This window comes from Convolutriloba macropyga, chromosome 10 (genome assembly GCF_964194025.1).
Source record: "Convolutriloba macropyga chromosome 10, txConMacr16.3, whole genome shotgun sequence".
Classification (NCBI taxonomy): domain Eukaryota; kingdom Metazoa; phylum Xenacoelomorpha; order Acoela; family Convolutidae; genus Convolutriloba; species Convolutriloba macropyga.
The window spans coordinates 23,686,000-23,704,886 of NC_134477.1; the positions used below are offsets into that span (position 1 = coordinate 23,686,000).

General features: G+C 37.9%; 1 protein-coding gene across 4 annotated transcripts in view; it reads left to right on the forward strand.

Moving 5' to 3' along the window:
• Positions 1-18,887, forward strand: part of LOC142348829 (putative aarF domain-containing protein kinase 5) — a 65,934-nt gene that overhangs the window by 15,445 nt on the left and 31,602 nt on the right. For all 4 annotated transcript variants that reach the window (XM_075400359.1, XM_075400356.1, XM_075400358.1 and 1 more), the window contains 2 exons: positions 4,288-4,536; positions 4,843-5,063. In XM_075400359.1, the coding sequence (XP_075256474.1) occupies positions 4,288-4,536; positions 4,843-5,063 (470 nt within the window). The remainder of the gene's footprint in view (positions 1-4,287; positions 4,537-4,842; positions 5,064-18,887) is intronic.

The window sequence follows — 18,887 nt, forward strand, 5'->3', positions numbered from 1 at the left end:
TTCTGGTTTTCTACCGGCTATGTTTTTTTAGCAGAAAGCAAGTTAGTTTATGACTTGAATTTTGACTTCTTTCTGTTCGAGCATTTACCTTCGTTTGTAATTTATAGTAATTAGGAACTGCTGGTAATGTTCAAGGTGAAGAGGTCATTTTGAGATTTTTTGTTCCTATATGAGTCACCCCTAATTATCTAAATTACACCGCGCAACCCCCCCCCCCCCACATACCTACCCCCCACCGCCCCAGCACCCCGCCCCCAACTTACCCCCCACCTACCTCTACCCCTCCCTTCACCTAGCTACCCCCAACTACCCCAGCACTACCCACCTCCCCAACCTATCTATACACCAACCCACCTACCTAACCCCCCCGCCACCACCTACCTACCCCCCCCCCCCCCCCCGACCAAACTAACTTACCCCCCTCCCCGCACCTACCCCCCTCCCTCCCCGCCCCAACATACCCCCCCGCCCCAACTTACCCCCCCCCCACCTACCCCTACCCCCAAAACTACCCCCTCCCTTCACCTAACCACCCCCACGTCCCCCCCTAACTACCCCAGCACTACCCACCTCTCCAACCTATCTACACCTACCTAGCTCCCCCGCACCTAAAAAATTGTCGGCATTTTTAAAACACTTTAATGTGGTTTGTTGGGCTACTTTTGTTTTTTTTCTCTTGTCTTATTTTGATGTTCTGACTTCGGTAAGGTTAGGTTAGAGATTATAATGCGCGACGATTCGAGTCGTTTCCGGTATTCTACCGGCTGTTTTTTGTTCCGTCGTCTGACGCTCTTTTTTCGTTTTACATTTGTTTCACACAGCAAAGCTGAAAAAAATCAAATTTTTTGAATTAATTCTTCATCTCACTAACGGCATTTGCGCGCGTGACGTCATTATCACTCGATTTAGCAAAAGTTTTAAGGTTATTCGCGTGATTAGATTTTGATCATACGTGACTTACCTCACTCAATAAAATGACTTTTGCACTTTAAAACTTAAGTTTAATTTGAATTTGTTTAAGATCAAAGGAACTCATATGTGCAGTAGAGGTCCCTAATAGGAGGCTTCTGTGGAATGAATTTTAACAAGCTTTATTAATTTATCGCTGAATGTTTTTACCTAGTTTTTTGAGCGGCGTCGATTTTTTTCAATTTAGATCTGTATCTGTTTCTATCTCTATTATATGGCACGCAGGTCTATTCTTTCTCAGCTATCCTGGCAGTCTGCCGGCTATTTTTTTTAACAATTTCAATCATAAACTAGAGGTTTATATGCAATCTTGAGCTTTTTTTGTGATTTCACCGTTTTGGACGCTTTTTTAGCGGTTTTTGTAGTATTTTGTCAATGGCCGCCGTCAGCCTCTCAAACGTCTATTATTTAAGCGCTCTCATTTTATTTCGCTTTACCTTTTGATCACGTTTTTCGTTTTACATAAGTCACGATTTTCACTTTTCACTTCCGACTTACTTCACTAACTGTTTCAACTGAAAGGATTTTAAATTCTTTCACGCATTGAATTACGCAAAATAGTGAATACGGTCAAAGTCAAAAGAGCAAAATAAAAAGAGACAGGATAAACCGATAAAGCCCGGTCATTACGTCCTTGAGAACTAGGTTATCAAGGTTCATTAGATTGTCTGCTAGCTGATATCGGTATTAAGCTTATTCGCTTTGAGTTTAGAAGCTGGGTTAAGTGTAATTTAGAATCTAACTAAAACTGCACGCCAAATTAGAAGACTTTGACACTGAAAAAAAAAAACAGAAAAAAACTTCAGTCAATTTGTCTGTTTTTTTTTCTTCCGTTTCAATCCCGATGTGCATTAAGCGCGTCGACGGCGGCTATTTTCCGGCAACCTGCGGGCCATGTTTTTCAAGTCTTTGGTGCCCGGCGTAGTTTTTTCTTGAAATTATTGTTCATGTGGGTTTTAATGCCGTTTTTATCTTTGTTGTCATCACTTGAAATTTGTTTGAGTTGAAGAAAACGGCCTAATTCTTCTTCCAATTTCTCGGTTCCATAATTTCTTGGTTTTCAAGTTTCTAATAATTACTGTTTGTTTTGCTTTTCAGAGTTTGTTTTGATTTTCAATTTTTTTATTGCGGTTGCAAGTTTGATAGCACATTTTTTTAATCAAATAATAACAAAATCAATTATGATGTGTTTTGTGGTTTTTACTTCTCTTAAGTGTTTCCAGTGCTTTTGAGTATCGAGTGGTTGCTAAGCGAAGTAGTTGGGGCTATTATCGGCCTTCTCTTGGATCTTTTATTTCGTCGACAAGATTTTTGTTAAGGCCATATGATGTCACAAACAATTCAAATCTGCTTTTTGTTCTTTCGTTCATCAAATTTTAATTGAATTGCGTGCGTGACGTCATTTTTTACTGTTATTGGCGCGAGTTTTAATCATTCGAGTGATGATGTTTTTGGCCACACTTGATTCACCTCACTCTCAAAAATGACTTCCTCACTCTAAAATTGACTTTTCTTTACTTTAGTTCAAAGAGAAAAAGTCAAGTGCACACTTATTTGACCTTCTTTCAGCGAATTAAAGTAAATAAAAGTCACTCTAATTAAAGGTTTTTGGGAGCAGCTATTAGAAGCATCAATAGGTTTGACAGAATCTTAATCAAAATGTAACATTTAAGTATTTTTGTTCTGTTCCTTTTACTATCTTCTTGAGACTGCAGATCTACGAAGCTATTGCAGCTATTTTCTGGCAATCTGCCAGCTATGTTTTCGCTTTACATTAGTTCGCAGCTTTTTCAACTTTTTGCGTGAAACCTTTTTGACTGCTCCACGCTAGTTTCATTCTTCGCTGATTCTGATGAAAATGTTTGTCAACAGCACTTGCTCAGACAATCAATCTTGAATCAACGGAGTCAGTCAAATTAAAAACAGAAACGAGATAAATGCAGAATGATGCCCGCTTCTCAACTTTGTTTTTAAACATTTCAGGTAATATCTCTAATGCTTATTGGTATTAATACTAGCCTCTGTATCCCCTAATTAGGAACCAGGAGTATTTCTAACTACGGAATGACATCATCGTAGGTCACACTTTAAAATGATTTAGTACAGAATTAGTTTTCTTCATTTTTCCTACTACTGCCAGTAGGGTTTATGGTATTCGATGGCGGCTATTTTACTGCATCTGCCGGAAATGTTTGCTAACATATGCAATTTCGTTGAACAAAAATTATTATATCAGTCAATCTTATTGGAATTGCAACTCGTGAAAAATTGCTAAGAGTATGTTTTCCACTTTTTCTTCTTTCTTATTGGTTTACTCTGTTTTCTTATCAAATTGAGTGGGATAATGAAGTAAGTACCGTTGCTAGTTTAGTTAGTGATTGACTAGGTCATAAGCTAAGTTTTAGTTCTACTTCGATTCAATTACGGAGTTTTCCGGTTATGTTTTTTAGGTCGCTTTACTTTTTGATCGCGTTTTTTCGTTGAACATAAATTACAGTCTTCACATTTGACGCGTCTCTTACCTCACTCACTGGTTCAACTGAATGGATTTTAAATTCTTTCGTCCATTGAATTACGCAATATAGTGAATACGGTCGATGTCAAAAGAGCAAAATCCAATGAAACGGGATAAACCCATACAGCCCGGTCCTTAAGTCATAGTGCATTAGGTTATAAAATTTCGTAGCTTACTTTTTTTAAGCTTATTAGCTGTCAATTTAGAAGCTTAGAATCTAACTGTAACTGCACACCGAGTAATAACACTTTTTGAAACTTAGGGAAAAAAGTCTGCCAATTTTCATCTCTTCTTTTTTCTGTTTCAATCCCAATGTGCGTCAATAGCGGCTATTTGCCGGCTATGTTTAGGTTATAACTCGTAAAGATCACTTTCAATGAGGTTGTTGATTTTCATCACCAAATTTCGAAATAAGGCTCGAAGTGAGATTTCGAAATTAGGCTCGAAGTGATGGCTGCTTTTTTGCATTAACATAATTAATTTTTGGAAGATATTCGGCCTATTTAAGGCACTCTAAAGCTAATGTGACTAAGTTTTATGTTTTATAATCTTTTATAGGTTTAATAATACTTTGTAGTAGCGTGGTACTTGCAACTCCCTGACATAACCAGAATTTGAATCGTTTTGGTTACTGCTGAGCAGTAACCAAAAAGATTCAAATTTTCTCATTTAAAATGTTGTCCGAAAGAGAATTTGTAGCAATACTCAGTGTGTAAGAAAATTGAAATAAGATAGAAAATGGTGATGCAATTAGTTTACTCGAGATCTATACGAGGCTTATTGATTAGCAGATATGGTTTTAGGCGATATCTGGACAATCAAATTTCTAATGGACATAGCAGAGTACTGGTTCCCTGGGTTTAACTTCAAATGGGCAGTTATAGAGTTGTGCGACACCATAAAACAAGAACTGGATTTCATCAATGAAGGAAGAAATGCCGAGAAATGTGCTGAAGATTTGAAGGGCTTTGACTATGTTCACGTACCTAAAGTTTTCTGGGAGCATACTTCGAGGAGGGTGCTAACGACGGAATTCATTGATGCAGTTAAAAGTTAGTAGACGTAATTATATAATTCGATCGCGAACGGATAACAAGTAGTTGTTCCAATAAAGGTTGTAGCGCTGATATTTTTACCAATTGAAATACGTAACCAATTCAAAGCATGCTCTTTAATATGTGTTGAAATGATGAACTGAAGCTCTATTTTTGTTTGAGCTTTAATGCGTGAAGTACGTCTTCTACGGGACTGTACAACGAGCCTTTAACCCCCCTTAGTCTATTGCATTATAGACATCTATGTACTCATATGAATGGTTTGTAAGTGATTCAGCAATAGGTAAACTGACTGTATTTCAGTTGACGATGCCGAGGGTATGAAAGCACAGGGGATTGACATCAAGTCCGCGTGTGAGAAAATGTGCCGGGTGTTTGGATATCAGATATTCCAGTCAGGTTTCGTCCATGCAGACCCCCACCCTGGCAACTTATTTGTCAGGAAGCACCCTACAAAGAAGGGCGATGTTGAGCTCGTGATTTTGGATCATGGCTTGTACCAAAAAGTGGATCACATTGTTCAGGTAAATTACGTTCGAGTTCTGTTTATGTTCACAGGATAATGTGGAAGAATCTTATGGTAACTCTAAAGCGGGAGCTAATGGGAGGTTTACGATTCTATGATGTTTTTTTTAATAGCCGCACAGCGATAGCTGGGGCTATTATTGGCCTTCTCTTGGTTTTTTTACAATTCAAAGAATTTGAATTGTATTGGGGCGCTGTCTTTTTTACGACTCGAAGAGGAGTATTGGTTTTCTTAAGGTTTTTTTTACCGGAAGTACTATTCGTTCAGACGCCGTTTTAACCTAAAAGCGAAAGTGAGTAAAATTGCCGTGTGAACTAATTTTTCAGAGCGAGAGAAGTTTTTTGATCATGCGCTGCGAGAGAAGTTTAGTGAATGACTTTTTGACTTTGAAAAGCAGTTTTTGACTGAATGGCACATATAGGTAACCGTTTTTTCGTCAAAGTGGCCCAGTTTTTTTGCTTGTAATTTGGTTTTTTGTAGAAATAATTTTTATTTGATGCTGTATCGAAATGTAAACCTCGGAAATTGATGCCAAAGAGTTTTGCAGAGCCTAAAAATACGTTTCAAGTTCTAGATTGGCACATAATTATTGATTTTTTTTGGTTAATTTTTGGCTTTTTTCTATTAATTTCTTCATTTTTGGATCTTTCAGGCGTCTTTTTGTCAGAAATAAATTATTAGGGCATTTTCCCTTTGATAATTCATATACTCAACGCCTCTTTCTACCTCGATGTAGTTTTGTTTTAAAAAATTGTACATATGCTAATCCGATTTTGGTAGCTTTTTTCCAATTTTTGTCAGTTTTTTGTTTGTATTTTGGTTTTAATTACTAGAAATAGTCTTTTTGTGCAACATTAGGGACTTTAATTTCGTTTCAATTAAAATTCAATCAGTTTTCGGCGTTAAGTTTTTGAAAAACAGCTAAAATTATTTTCATAAATGCGGTCTTAAAAGTTTTTTTGGCCTTTTTTTGCAAATTTTTTCAATGTTTCGTATGTTTTAATTCTGCTGTTGCTTTTTTTTCTGTTCATTTGGATAGTTCTTTTTCTTGGATGACGCGTCGTCTTTTCTATGTCTCGAATGCTGAACAATGGAAGGTCTTCGTTTTTTTTTTTGTTTTTATAAATTGATTTTTTTACTTTCAAAAATCAAGAATTAGTCTTTTTGTTACGGTGTTCCTTACTTTGTGTCCATATTCTTCACATTCTAGTTTATATCATTCTAGCGTCTTAACGGCACCGTCATTTATATTCAATTTATTGATTTTTTCAGTTTCTGGAAACTTGAATGATTTCAGCTTTTTATTAGATTTTCGGCATTTCTTTGGTTTGCAATTGTTTCCATTCAAGATAAGGCAGTACTGAGAGTTTGCTAGAAAGCTTTTTCCGAAATTTTCACTTTAAAGTAATCTTCGCAATTTTCTTCCGGCCTTAGTATTGTTTTTAAACGACTTTTTGCCTTTGAGTTTTGTTCTTTTGTTTTGTCTTTTCTATGATTTAGTTTTTGAATTAGTATGAAATCTTTTTCTGGAGCATATAAACAACAAGGAAGAATTGTGTGTTGTTTTTGTCTTAATTGCAGTGATTACAAATCTTTTTGTAGTGGTTCTCTGTTTCCTGAATTTGAGCATTCTTTGTTGAAAAATTAACTTAGTTTCTAAGATCATAATCTGCCGTTTGCTTTCGCGATTATTTTTTTCGAGATTAGAATCATGAATTATTTGAGGGCAATTCGTAGCCCTCAAATAATAATAGCTTTTTCAGCCTATCAGTATTTTTGACGATTCTAATTATTTCGGACTTTTTTAACGTTACCAAACGTTTTCAATAAAAAATTTGCTGCAATTTGTTTCTCTTGGTGACCGTGGTTAAAGTTTCACCAATTTTTAGATCAGACCTGGGGAGTAATGAGTTAATGAAAAATAAAAAATTTTTAATAAAAAAGGCAATGACTTCAGTTAAAATTACGGTTTTGTGAAGTTTTGACGCTTCGAGTCGCTTCCGGAATTCTTCCGGCTATGTTTTTTTTTAAGATCTGTTCACACATTTTCATGATTTTTTAAGTCAAATTGGAGTAGTGATTTTGATCACGCCGAAACAGGAAATGGAGCGAAAAAGCGAGTGGTTTTGCGGCGTGAATTTTTTTCGCTCTAATTCTAAAGTAGATTGAGAAAACGGTGTTTGAACAAAAATTCGGTTTCTCGGTAGTGGTTTTTTGTTCACATGTTGCAATTTCACTCTGATTTTTACTTGTTTTTTCAATTTTTCGGATCGGATTTTTTTCTAAATGGTTTTCCCAATCCATTGAAAGCCATTTTAGGCCTAGTTTTTTGTTTGAATTAGATTTTCATTTCTCGCTAGTGGTTTTTTTGTTCACATGCGGCATTTTGACATTGATTTTCTGTTTTTTCTTATTTTTTTCTAATTTTTTTAAAAATGATTTTCTCAATTCACTCATAGTCCATTCTAGGTTTAGTTTTTCTGTTGAGCCAATGAAAATTCTTTGAATTGTACGTCAGGACTTGTCCTGCTATGTTTTTTTATTCCGTCGTCATGATTTTTGTTAGGACCATATGACGTCACAGCCACTTTTTGTTCATTCGTTCATGCAATTTCAATTGAATTGCATGTGTGACGTCATTTTTCGCTCTTAGTGGAGAGAGTTTTTTTTGTTCATGCGCGTGATTAAATTTTTGGTGACACTTGACTTACCTCACTCTCAAAAATGACTTCCTCACTTTGAAATTGACTTTTATTTACTTTAATTCAAAGAGATAAGGTCAAATGGGTGTGTGTCACTCTAAATAAAGGTTATTAGAGATCAGCTAATAGAGGCAGCAATAACTTATACAGATTTTCAATCAAAATATAACAGATCAGCCCTCAATGAAAAGACGAATTTTTTTGGTCTGTCTTTTTTACTGTTTATTTTTAGACTGCCGATCTACGAATCTATTGCGGCTATTTTCTGGCAATCTGCCAGCTATGTTTACAAATACGTGCTAAGTTTTTAGGTTGGTCAGCTCCCGGTATTCAGCTGAGATAGGAAAAGTACACAAGTTCTGAGGAAGGCGAATAGTACTGAGTTTTAGAAGAATCAATTTTAACAATGAGTAATAATTGTGCGGTGCAATTCGTATTTATGCTTATTTATAGCCGCCGTCAGCCTCTCAACAGCTATTATTTGGGAGCTCCCCTTTTAAATTCGCTTTGCCTTTTTATAACGTTTTTATTTTACATAAGTCACGATTTTCACGTTTGACTTCTGACTTACTTCACTCACTGTTTCAACTGAATGGACTTTAAATTCTTTCACTCATTGAATTACGTAATGTAAAGAATACGGTCCAAGTCAACTGAGCAAAATCAAAAGAAACAGGATTAACCCATAAAGTCATAGTGCATTAGGTTATCTAAGTTCTTTAGAGCGATTGCTAGCTTACATTTTTATTAAGCTCAATTTTATTAAGCTCAATTAAGCCCGGCAATTAAGTCATAGTGCTTTAGGCTGTCAAAGTTTATTAAAGCGATCGCTAGCTGGCAATAATATTATGCTTTATAGCGTTCAGTTTAGAAGCTGAATTAAGTGTAAGTTGAGAATCTAACCGAATATGCAAAATTTACAAACAAAATAAGAACACATTGACACTTAGAAAAATTCTGTCAATTGCTATCTCTTAATTTTTTCTTTTTCTGTTTCAATCCCAATGTGTGTCAAGCGGGTCAACGGCGGATTTTTTGGGCAATTTGCCGGCTACGTTTATTAATTGCCGCCCTAAGCTGGCTTTTATAGCGCTACTTTTACAATTCAAATAATTTGAAATGTATTGTCTGTGCGTTGTCTGTGTAATGGGTATACGTATGATGCACGGTAAGAGAGGGGAGAATATAATTATAACGGTAATCAATAATAAAGTATGCTAAAACAAACCAACCTCATTGACGTCTAGAATATTCAGAACACTCGACAATAAGTCCACTTGAGTGGACCTTTTATGTTTCACATTATTTATTTGTGTCACGACCATGAGTTCTGTTTTTAAAAAAATGTTTGGGATATCAGTCAAACACTTGTTTATATATTAATGAAACTGTTTCACATGTGGTACATTAAACATAAATTGTATCAACTTTTACTCTTATTATTTTTCTCAATATTCATACGATGTGTATTTTCCCACAAAGCTGCGATTTTTGTCTTACGATGGGAGTATCATTTTGTCGATTGGTTTGCTTTTTATGTAATGGTGAGTGGTTAAATTTTTCAATGTGATGTGAATGGTTACATTTTAGTTCAATACTCAAACTTCGTTTTAACAAGAATAATTTTTTGGTGAATGCTTATATTTCAATGTGATGTTCAATTTGATCAATTTTTCAATGTGATGGTGAATTTTTCTAATTCACTACTCAAAAACATTTTTATAGCTGCGAAGTTGTAAGCTGAGCGTAGCTATATTGCGGTGCTCTTGGTTGTTTTTTTGTTTCGTCGTCCGACGCTCCATTTTCGTTTTACATTTGTTCTAGAACATTGTCTCGCCACTGCGTAAATGGTTTTTTCGCGCTTGATTTCACGCTTGATGCGTGATGTAAATTGCGATTATTCAGAAGTTGTTGGTTGCGACTGGCTGTTAATCAGGAGATCGGGCGTTCGAGCCGCGGCAATAAAACATTTTTTGCACCCAAAAACAACCACCTTTGAAGTTTTATGTAAGTTTTATAACCTCCACAGCCTGTAAGTTTTATAAGTGGCGGCGATAACTTCTATCAACTCACTTCTTTATCTTTTTCCATCTGTATTTTACGGCACGCAAGTCTATTTCGCAGCTATTCCGGCAATCTGCCGGCTATGTTTTTTTAACAAGAGTATTATGGTAAAACGAAGATGGAGAATTTAATTGAATAAAATATGAGTAATCTATAAACACTAATAGAATTAAACAAAATAGAAAAAGAAAGCGTTTCCGATATTCGGCGATGGTTGTCGACATTGTCCGCTTCATACGCTGTTGTAAATGAGCAAAAGTATTTCTTTCCGCGAGTGAATGGGATCTCATTATTGTTTGATAAAGCTGCCGCAGTATAATTATCGTAAATTTTCCTGTGGAGCGCCCCGTCAATCATAGCAAGTCGGAGTTTTGTTTCAGATACCTTCTTGCATCTACTGAAACATATTGGCTAGTTGTTCCTGGGCCTCTTTTGGACCACAGATTAACTCTTCTGATGTCAGTCTTTGTTCAGCTCGTAGGTATAAGGGCGAAAGTCACTTTGTATAAATTTTGTCCATAGGATTGAGCTCATGTATTGCTTAGTGTTGCGCTGCTTTTTATTCGTTGATTGTGGACATGCGCGTCGTTTGTTATTCCTTTTTTTTGAAAAAGATAGTACTTCCGAGTATTGTTGCCATCAGAAGTTCAGTCCAAGTTTTGTTGATTGAGTTATCTGGTGCCTCAGCAGTGATGTCAATTTGGACTTCGGTGATTGGTATATTCGTGTTAATGCGGAGTGTTAGTTTCTCCTTGTTGTGTTCTGGAAAGAAAGTCTGCCGCGAATTTTTTTCCGGGAATATGTCCCAGTATAATGTCAAAGCGCTTGACGTGATCCGATGTGTTCCAGAGCAATGGTAGAGTGATCTTTGTTTTGCAAAAGCGTTTGACAGCTCTGTCCATAAGATAGATATAGTACTGATGTTTTGTATCCCAATAAGTTCTTGCAAACATATCGAGGTCGAAATTTACGTCGAGATATTCCTTTGCGTATATTGACATCTTCAGTTGATTTGTTTTAGAAATCGAGAATGAAAAGTCAAAGGTGCGTGACTTTTTCCATTTCAGCTGTTTCAGTTACAGTTTTTGTGTATGCTTCAATCATCAGTTTAAAACTTGCAGCATCAAATGATGCTTCGGCCATTATAACATTTGGTTTATTGGTCATCGGTAGCCTTAGTGATTTTTCGCAGGCTGATTCTATATCCTGTGTGAAGTTTTGTAAAGTGATATTGGGTTCCTTGTTTGTCTCGCAGGTCTTCCGCCTTCACTAATCTACAGAAAAGCAGTTTTTGTCCGAGCTCTGGTATAAAAGCTTTGTAAAAATTGAAGAAACCAATCATTCGTTTTGTTTGTCTGACCTCAGAAGCTTGAATGTTATGAGGAAATTAGCAATTTTCTGTTTGATTGGGGTCATGACCTCTGAAGTAATCATAATCCGCAAGAACTTTTCCTCGGACCAAAGGCGCATTTGTCTCTAGCTAGCATAAGTCCTGGTTCCTTACTACACCTAAAAACTGCTCAGTTCTTTCTCCATATCCTGAAAATCATTGGTTCCTACGACAATTGTGGGGTCCCGTTTTCGTCGTATGAGCTGAGTGCACTGACACTTCTACTCAGTCCCTGAGTAGTATAAAAAAATGACTAGAACCTCAACGGGGGGGGGGACATTTTTGGAAGCCTGACTCAGGCTTTTTTGTCCCCCCACTAGGTTTTTGCGGCAAGATCATAGAAAAATTTGCCGACAGATCAAAAATTCAATATTATGGGAACTTAATAAAGGGTTTGGGGGAACCAGGAAAGCTTGTTTTTTAAACATTTTTGGCTCGAAAACAGTGATTCTGTTAATAAAAACATTGTCGGAAACAGGATACTTAGTATCTATACTCTCATTTTTCATCATTAATTTCTTCATACAGTTGGTAATCATTTAGTAGAATATTGAATTTTTGTCATCGTCTTGGGCTCCAGTAGCAATCAATTCTCGCGTGGATCGACACTTTTTAAAAATTGGCGAACTACTTTGAAATTTTTGGTCTCTTGTAAACAAGATTTTACATTTCTTTCTCAATCATGTTTCAAGGGTCAATCTGTCGGAGCTATTATAAGATCACAGTGTGGAAGCAGAAGCGTTTTTTTTTGTTTGGGGCATGAAAAAACTAATCTGATCATGTGTTTGATAATGTGCTTTTCCTCTACTAATCCTTATGAAAATTATTAGATTTTTAATCACAAAGTTCGCCAATTTTTTAAACATTGGAGTTCAAGTTTCGAGTAAAGAGGAACTTTACAACCAGTCATTGTATAACAGTTTATTTCCAATGGTTGAAGATCCGATTAGTTCAAGTAAGTTCCTTTTTAAAAATGAACTTTTTCTCCGTTACGCGCCTGGTTATTAATTAAAAAAGAAAAAAATCTTTGTCCTGGAACAGGGCTCAACCCTAGCTATATTATTTCGGATCTCTTTCTGTTTCCAGATTGGTGTATTTTACGTAACATACTTTGATGGGACCCCTATATTAGTTGAAACTTCTGTTATTAGGACCCAAGTGTTCGATGAAAGGTTTTTTATGGAACAGAAATGGGATTGAGGGAGTTGGTCCAAAAAATGATTGACGAAAAGTCGAGTTATCAACATTCAAAACAACTACAAAAGCATAATTGACAATTTGGTCAAGTTGCAATCGTTTGTCTTATAGTTTACTTGATTTCTATGTTAGCTGATGTTTCATGAATTTTTAATCCAAGACAAGGCCTGTAAATATAAACGGATAATTTGTCTTATGAAAACGATGTGAAATTTATTTTTTTTTGAAAAACGATCGAGAACGATCAAGAATCTGAACAAAATTGTCTTTTGCGTCAACCGAAACAGTGTTCTTGATTTTGATATCTGCCATTGTGGAAAGTGCCCGCTCAGTGAAAAATTTCAAGTCGAGGGTCGAGTTGTTTGCGACCAAGGGAACGGAAACCTGATCATCTACCTCCGCAACAATTGAGTAAGAAAAATCTTTTTTAGTAGACCGGATATATGGGTAGGAACTATTTTTCAAAAAATCCGGTTCTACTGATTTTTATAGGGTGTAAAATGAATAAGAAAAACCCTGTATGTATGGCAGCGGAAAAGCTGACTTAATAGGTTCTCTGCGACACAAATTTTGTTGCAAAACGAACTTTTAAGCATTCTGATATGTGCAGGAAGAACTGTGTTCTGTCACATGCCGTGGCAGATCAACCCCTCCTGGTACTTCAGTGTCCCTCCCTATCACATGACCTCACTCACTACACACAAGAAATTTCTAGCCCAAAAAGGGGGGATGGTACAAATTTAACTGTTTAAAAAAGTCAATTGGGCCATATAAGCCCGGCCTCAAGTGGTTTTTGGACAATATAGGTACAAATACAGGATGAGACAAGACTTTTTAGTTTTGTTTTGGTTCGTCAGTCCTCTTCGCTATTACTTTCTATGATTCTTGCTCGTCTTCTCTTTTTGGTAGGTGGTTGATCTTGCAGATTTTGTTGATCAATTGTTACTGGGAGGTTGGCTGGCGGTTGTTCATCAATTGTGATTGGAGGTTCGGGGCTGCTATCTGAATCTTCTATCGCTTGACTTAGAATAAACCCATCGCAAGCTGCGTCCGTAGAAGAACCACTTTCCGAAAACTCTGACAAATTGTCAAAATCTAACAAATTTTGATTCAATTCGTCCTCGCTATAATTTCGCTGGTGAAAACCTGGGTCGGGAATTGAGTGGAAACTTGTGTTTAGAATGCTATTAGTTTGTGGAACGTTTGCTGACTTGCGTTTGACGTTTGTTTTTTTGCTGGTTTTTGTTTTTTACCTGCTGCGAGCTGTCCTGCGCATGCTGCCCGCTTTCCTGCGCTCGCTGCCCGCTTTCCTGCGCATGCTGCCCGCTTTCCTGCGCCCGCTGCCCGCTTTCCTGCGCATGCTGCCCGTTTTCCTGCGCCCGCTGCCCGCTTTCCTGCGCATGCTTCCCGCTTTCCTGCGCCCGCTTCCCGCTTTCCTGCGCCCGCTGCCCGCTTTCCTGCGCCTGCTGCCCGCTTTCCTGCTCCCTTTCGCCCAAGTCATCGGCGCCCCAATCGGGTTCATTCATTATTGATTTGAAGAATATATCCTCTCTTATTGAACGATGACCATAGGGCAGCATGGAAACTTGGTCATTCATAATAAATCGTTTGTCATCGTAGCCTGACAAAGATTTCTTGTTGACAACAATTGTGTGCAGCCTGTGGTTGCTTGAAGCTATTCTCGTGTTGAGCAGACGCACCACCTCACCGCCCAAAAGAGTTTGCTTGTACAATTCATGCGTCATGCTGCGACGTGCATCTTTTGTGACCCCTTTTGCTGACTGTTTGGTGCAACCTGAAAAAAACTTGGTTTATTTCAAATTCATTCCATTGTTTCCATACCCAAGCAAACTTTATTTGCTAGAATGTTTTGCATATGCCTGTCTGTTTTGATTATTTGTGTTTGTATGATGGGGGGTAGTGAAAAATATATATACTAGCCTTCAGCGAGCTTGATTGATTACAGCTTTGGCTTGAGTCCACAAAACTCAGCAATTGGCCGGCTTCCCATCTCATCTTTGAATTTAAGGGCGACACGTGCATTGTCCCTGCTATACAAGGGGTGTTCTGGTGGAAAGTTTGAGAAATCGAACTGTTCAGCGACCGAATTTTTCCGTTGTATTTCTGCAAAGAAGTCTCTTGAACGCACTTCATATACGAAAGAGTCCGTGTCTGAATAAAGCAAATTGCAGTCAAAGTTTTTCTTCATGACTTTGTAGTGAAACTCGAACATGAACTTCTTTGCAAAATCCAATATAAGGCACCCACTACGGTTGGTTTGTCCCAAAGTATTTCTGATTGCTAAAGGCATAGGGTGACAAGATCTTCACTAATAATTTTTGATGATTGGTACTCGGGCTTGTCTGTCCACTTTAGCGTTTCCTCTTCCGTGCGGGTTATCCTGACTTTCATTCGGTTTCGCTTTCCCTCACAAGTTTTTCCAAACGATGAGTTAACCATCAATTTGAAAAAATCCTCAAATTTATTCGCTTGCTTTCGCTTTTCCGTGTTCAGTTGTACATACGGTGCCAGCCACTTTTGCTGTTTGAACGAAAGCACTCTATGAAACTTGGTCACTACCAATCCTAGTTCAACATAGAGTTTCAGGGTTTGATAGTGCAGAGTGTAGTTCTGTTTATCGAACAACGTCTGAATGAGCTTTTTCACCTGCGGGGGTTTTTAATTTGCATGTCGGCCAACAAGCTGCTTTGATACTCACTGAGCCAGCATTCATCAATCGCTTCTTTTGTGGGCGCCAAAGGAAAATCAGAGTGTAGATCGTGCAGGCTGTCGGGATAACTGAAATCGACTTCAACTATGTATCCAACCTCATCATCATCGGGCGTATTCAATATTCGACGCAAAATTTCCTGGGCTTCCTCATCGGTCCATTCACTTTTGTCAAACATTTCGAAATCATGGAGGGGTAGGGGGAATTTTTCCATGATTCCTCCATACAGATTATTGGCATCGATCATTATTATGAATGAGGAAATGTTCTTCGGTTGTAGTCCGAAAGAAACTTGTTACTTTGCGCGACAGAGCCGCTTGCTGTAAACCGAGCTCACGCCTCCTCTTATAAGACTTTCTACCATGTCGAGGTGTTCCCTTTCTGTTAGAAGATGTAGTTGAGGGTTGCATTTTTTGAGCATTGCATCTCCTGACAAGTTGGAAGCCGTGTAATACTGGCAGCAGTCGAGCCCATATGTATCATAGCACACTTTTCTAAAGCAGAGTACTACTGCAGCGAGGAGAAACACATCTGTTGTTAAATACAAGTTGTAGTAGTCACCAATGTTTTGGCACTTGAATAAATTGAACACTTCGAGGGCTCGCTTGTATTCATCTTCACTCACTGTTAGCTCGTACTGCTGCAAACTGTTTGTCCATTTCTCGAGAGGGGGAAGCTGGGCCTCTTGCAATTTTTCAAAGCTATCGACGAAGCAATAAGGGAACGAGCTTTTTTGTTTTAGCAAATTAACCGATGTGGGCCACGCTTGAAAATGTTGTTCCAATAAGGTGAACTGATCAGATGGCAGGTTCTGTACCAAATTGTCGAGCGATGCATTCATGAACTTAAATGAGTCCAATAGTCTGATATACTCATACTGGCTTGTCCAAACACCTTTCTTGTTTTGTGTTGTTTTCATATGCACTCCAATTTGCAATGAGATGAATTTCTCACTCGTGCTTGGCACAACTGAAATTGTGATTTTGTCATTCAGACTTTGTAGTGCTAATACTACGTGATGAAGATCATAGTTTGCCAAGTTGTGCGCAAATAGGGGGGTGAAGTTTAGAGTTTTGCGTTTCAAATTGCACTGCGCATGTGCCCATCCCAAAAATTTTCCTGTGAAATGGCAGTGGTCTAGAACAGTGGGATCTTGTGAGGATGTATTCAATTCAGTTTCACAAATCCAACGCAAACTAGCTTGATCTTTAGTGATTGTTGGCTCGCCGGAAAAGTTTTTGTGTTGTTGTTTCACGTCGTATATATCCCTAGCAATTTGTTCCAGTGACTTAACAAATTCAACCATGACATTCGGACCACATTTGAGATCGAAGTAGAATGGCTTTGTTTCGTTTAAAGCAACGAAGAGCAAAGCGTAACTACATGGCTTGTGTTCCTCCAATGCTCTAGTAACTGAGTTTTGTTGTGTATTGATAGTGTTAGCAACTGGTTCAATTATTGACTCCAGATCAAAAAATCCAACTATTGGCGCAAACCATCGGGCTTGAACATTTTTGAATTCAAAGTTTTGCTGTTCGGCTTTCGGCATTTTAATTATTGCTTGCGTGTTTTGATGGCATATTTCTTCATGTCTCTCATATCGATCCAATGAGGTGCTGATGTGGAAACAGTTACGACACAAATGGTTGTCAATGCGCTGGTGTTTTCCAAGATATTTATGAATAAGTGCCTTGATATTTGTGATCAGGACATAGTGATGCATTGATCCATCACTAAGCAAGAGCAGATCCAGATTGAAATTGTAGTTTTTATTATTTGATAGGCGGAAAGGAATCAGTTTCTTGTTCGAGTGTCGAAAAACATTAACGCGTACCAAGTTCAGCAGTTCAAATTTTTCCATCTGGTGAAAAGCCATGGGCATCATTAATTCACCAGCCGCTTGTTCTGCTCCTGAACTATACTTTATTGGATTTGTTTTTTGTCTCCATGAAGCATTGGCGGGTATCAACCGGGGTCCGAATGTGTTATGGTACTGAGCTGTATAGCACTAGAGAAAACATTTCTCGTCTTGTCGGTTTCGAATGTTCAACAGGTACTGACATTTTGCTAGCTCAGTAGGCAGAGCTAAATATGAAGAAGCAGCAATTGGTTTTGACCTGGCGAGCCTCAATTCAATGTTTTTAATGCTATCTACTGTCCAGCCGCTAGCATGAGATGCAAAGTTGTTCAAGGCAAGCAGCATTTGTTCAACCATTCCAGCGAAACAAGATTTACTCAAACCTGTGAAGTCGACCCGCTGCATTTTTGAGTTGATGTATATTTTAATGCGATCTGGCTGGCTGCTAACATTTTTATCGCTCGATGGTTTTGTGAGCTGTACCAATGCGCTAAACTGAAGTTTTTGTGCATGGTTTTGGGTGTTGAGTTGAACAATGTTTTCAATCTCATCACGTTTGCTACGCATGAAACTTAGCAAGTCTATTTCATGTTCTCCCACTGGTATGTCATATGTTTTCAAAACACCGCCGAAAGCTTGCTCGGACGGAAGAATTCCAGAACTTGGATTGTTTTCGAGATCAGCGTTCCAAACCGGCAGTCCATGATTTTTATTCATGTGCTCCATGTACTTGAGGTTGTCTACGAAGAACTTGTTGCAGTACAGACAGTAGCGGGGATGTTTTGAGTTGTGTTGTCAATGAGAAGATCTCAAGATGACTTTGCCGTCATCAGCGAAGACGCAGCAAAACACTACAAGGTTAAAATAGATGAGGCTAATTTATTTATCAGGAAGATGACGGTGTCAGATAATGTTGTAGGTGCAATTGAGAAGACATTATTGAAAACTCCGGCAATTTACCGATACAATGAAGTAATTACCAAAACATTCTTGGCTACAACAGGCCAACACAGCTGGAAACATGAGGATATTTTCACTAAAGAGCCAATCAGAAGAGTCATTGTTGCATTATGCGTTGGTACAGCATTCATCGGTACCAACACCGCTAATCCATTCCATTATCAAAAATTTGGTTTAAGAGAGATAACCATTTATCGAAATGGTTTTGCAACGGCTGGAACTCCAATGTCAACAACTGACAACAAAAGGTTGTACTACAATTCAATGAGTGCATTAGCTTATGTAGAAAATGGCCATGGAATACCTCTGAGTGAGTTCGCAAACCATTATATAATGGTATTTGATCTGACTAGCACTCAAGAGGCAACCCATGACTTTATTCATCCAGAGCTCACAAATTCATCATTGTCTGTCGAACTCAAGTTCGATGCAGCGTTAGCTCATAACGTTGAAATATTTTTTATTAGGGAAAAAGCATCTACGATCTACATTGACTCTGCAAGAAACGCATGTAAAAACGCTCTTCCCATGATCACATACTAATGGACGAAGATCAAATTCATCTTCAAGTGAAAAAGTGTAAGCACCTCAAATTCAGAGGGGTTTATGCCGCTGATAATTATCCTCTGAACTTGCAAACCAACACATTTATTATTGTTAATGCATCACGATCCAACTCTATTGGAACCCACTGGGTAGTGCTAGCTAAACGATATGCATACCCAATATATTTTGCGGATCCATTGGCTCTACCCTTGACTACCTAGAAGGATATTTTCAACCGTTTACAACAGTGCAAAGACTTGGAGATAATGATGGATATCATGGAACATAGAAGAGACATTCAGTCTCCATTGCAATCCTCAGACTCCCAGCTTTGTGGTTTATTTTGCATATATATTGTTCATTATTTTTATAGT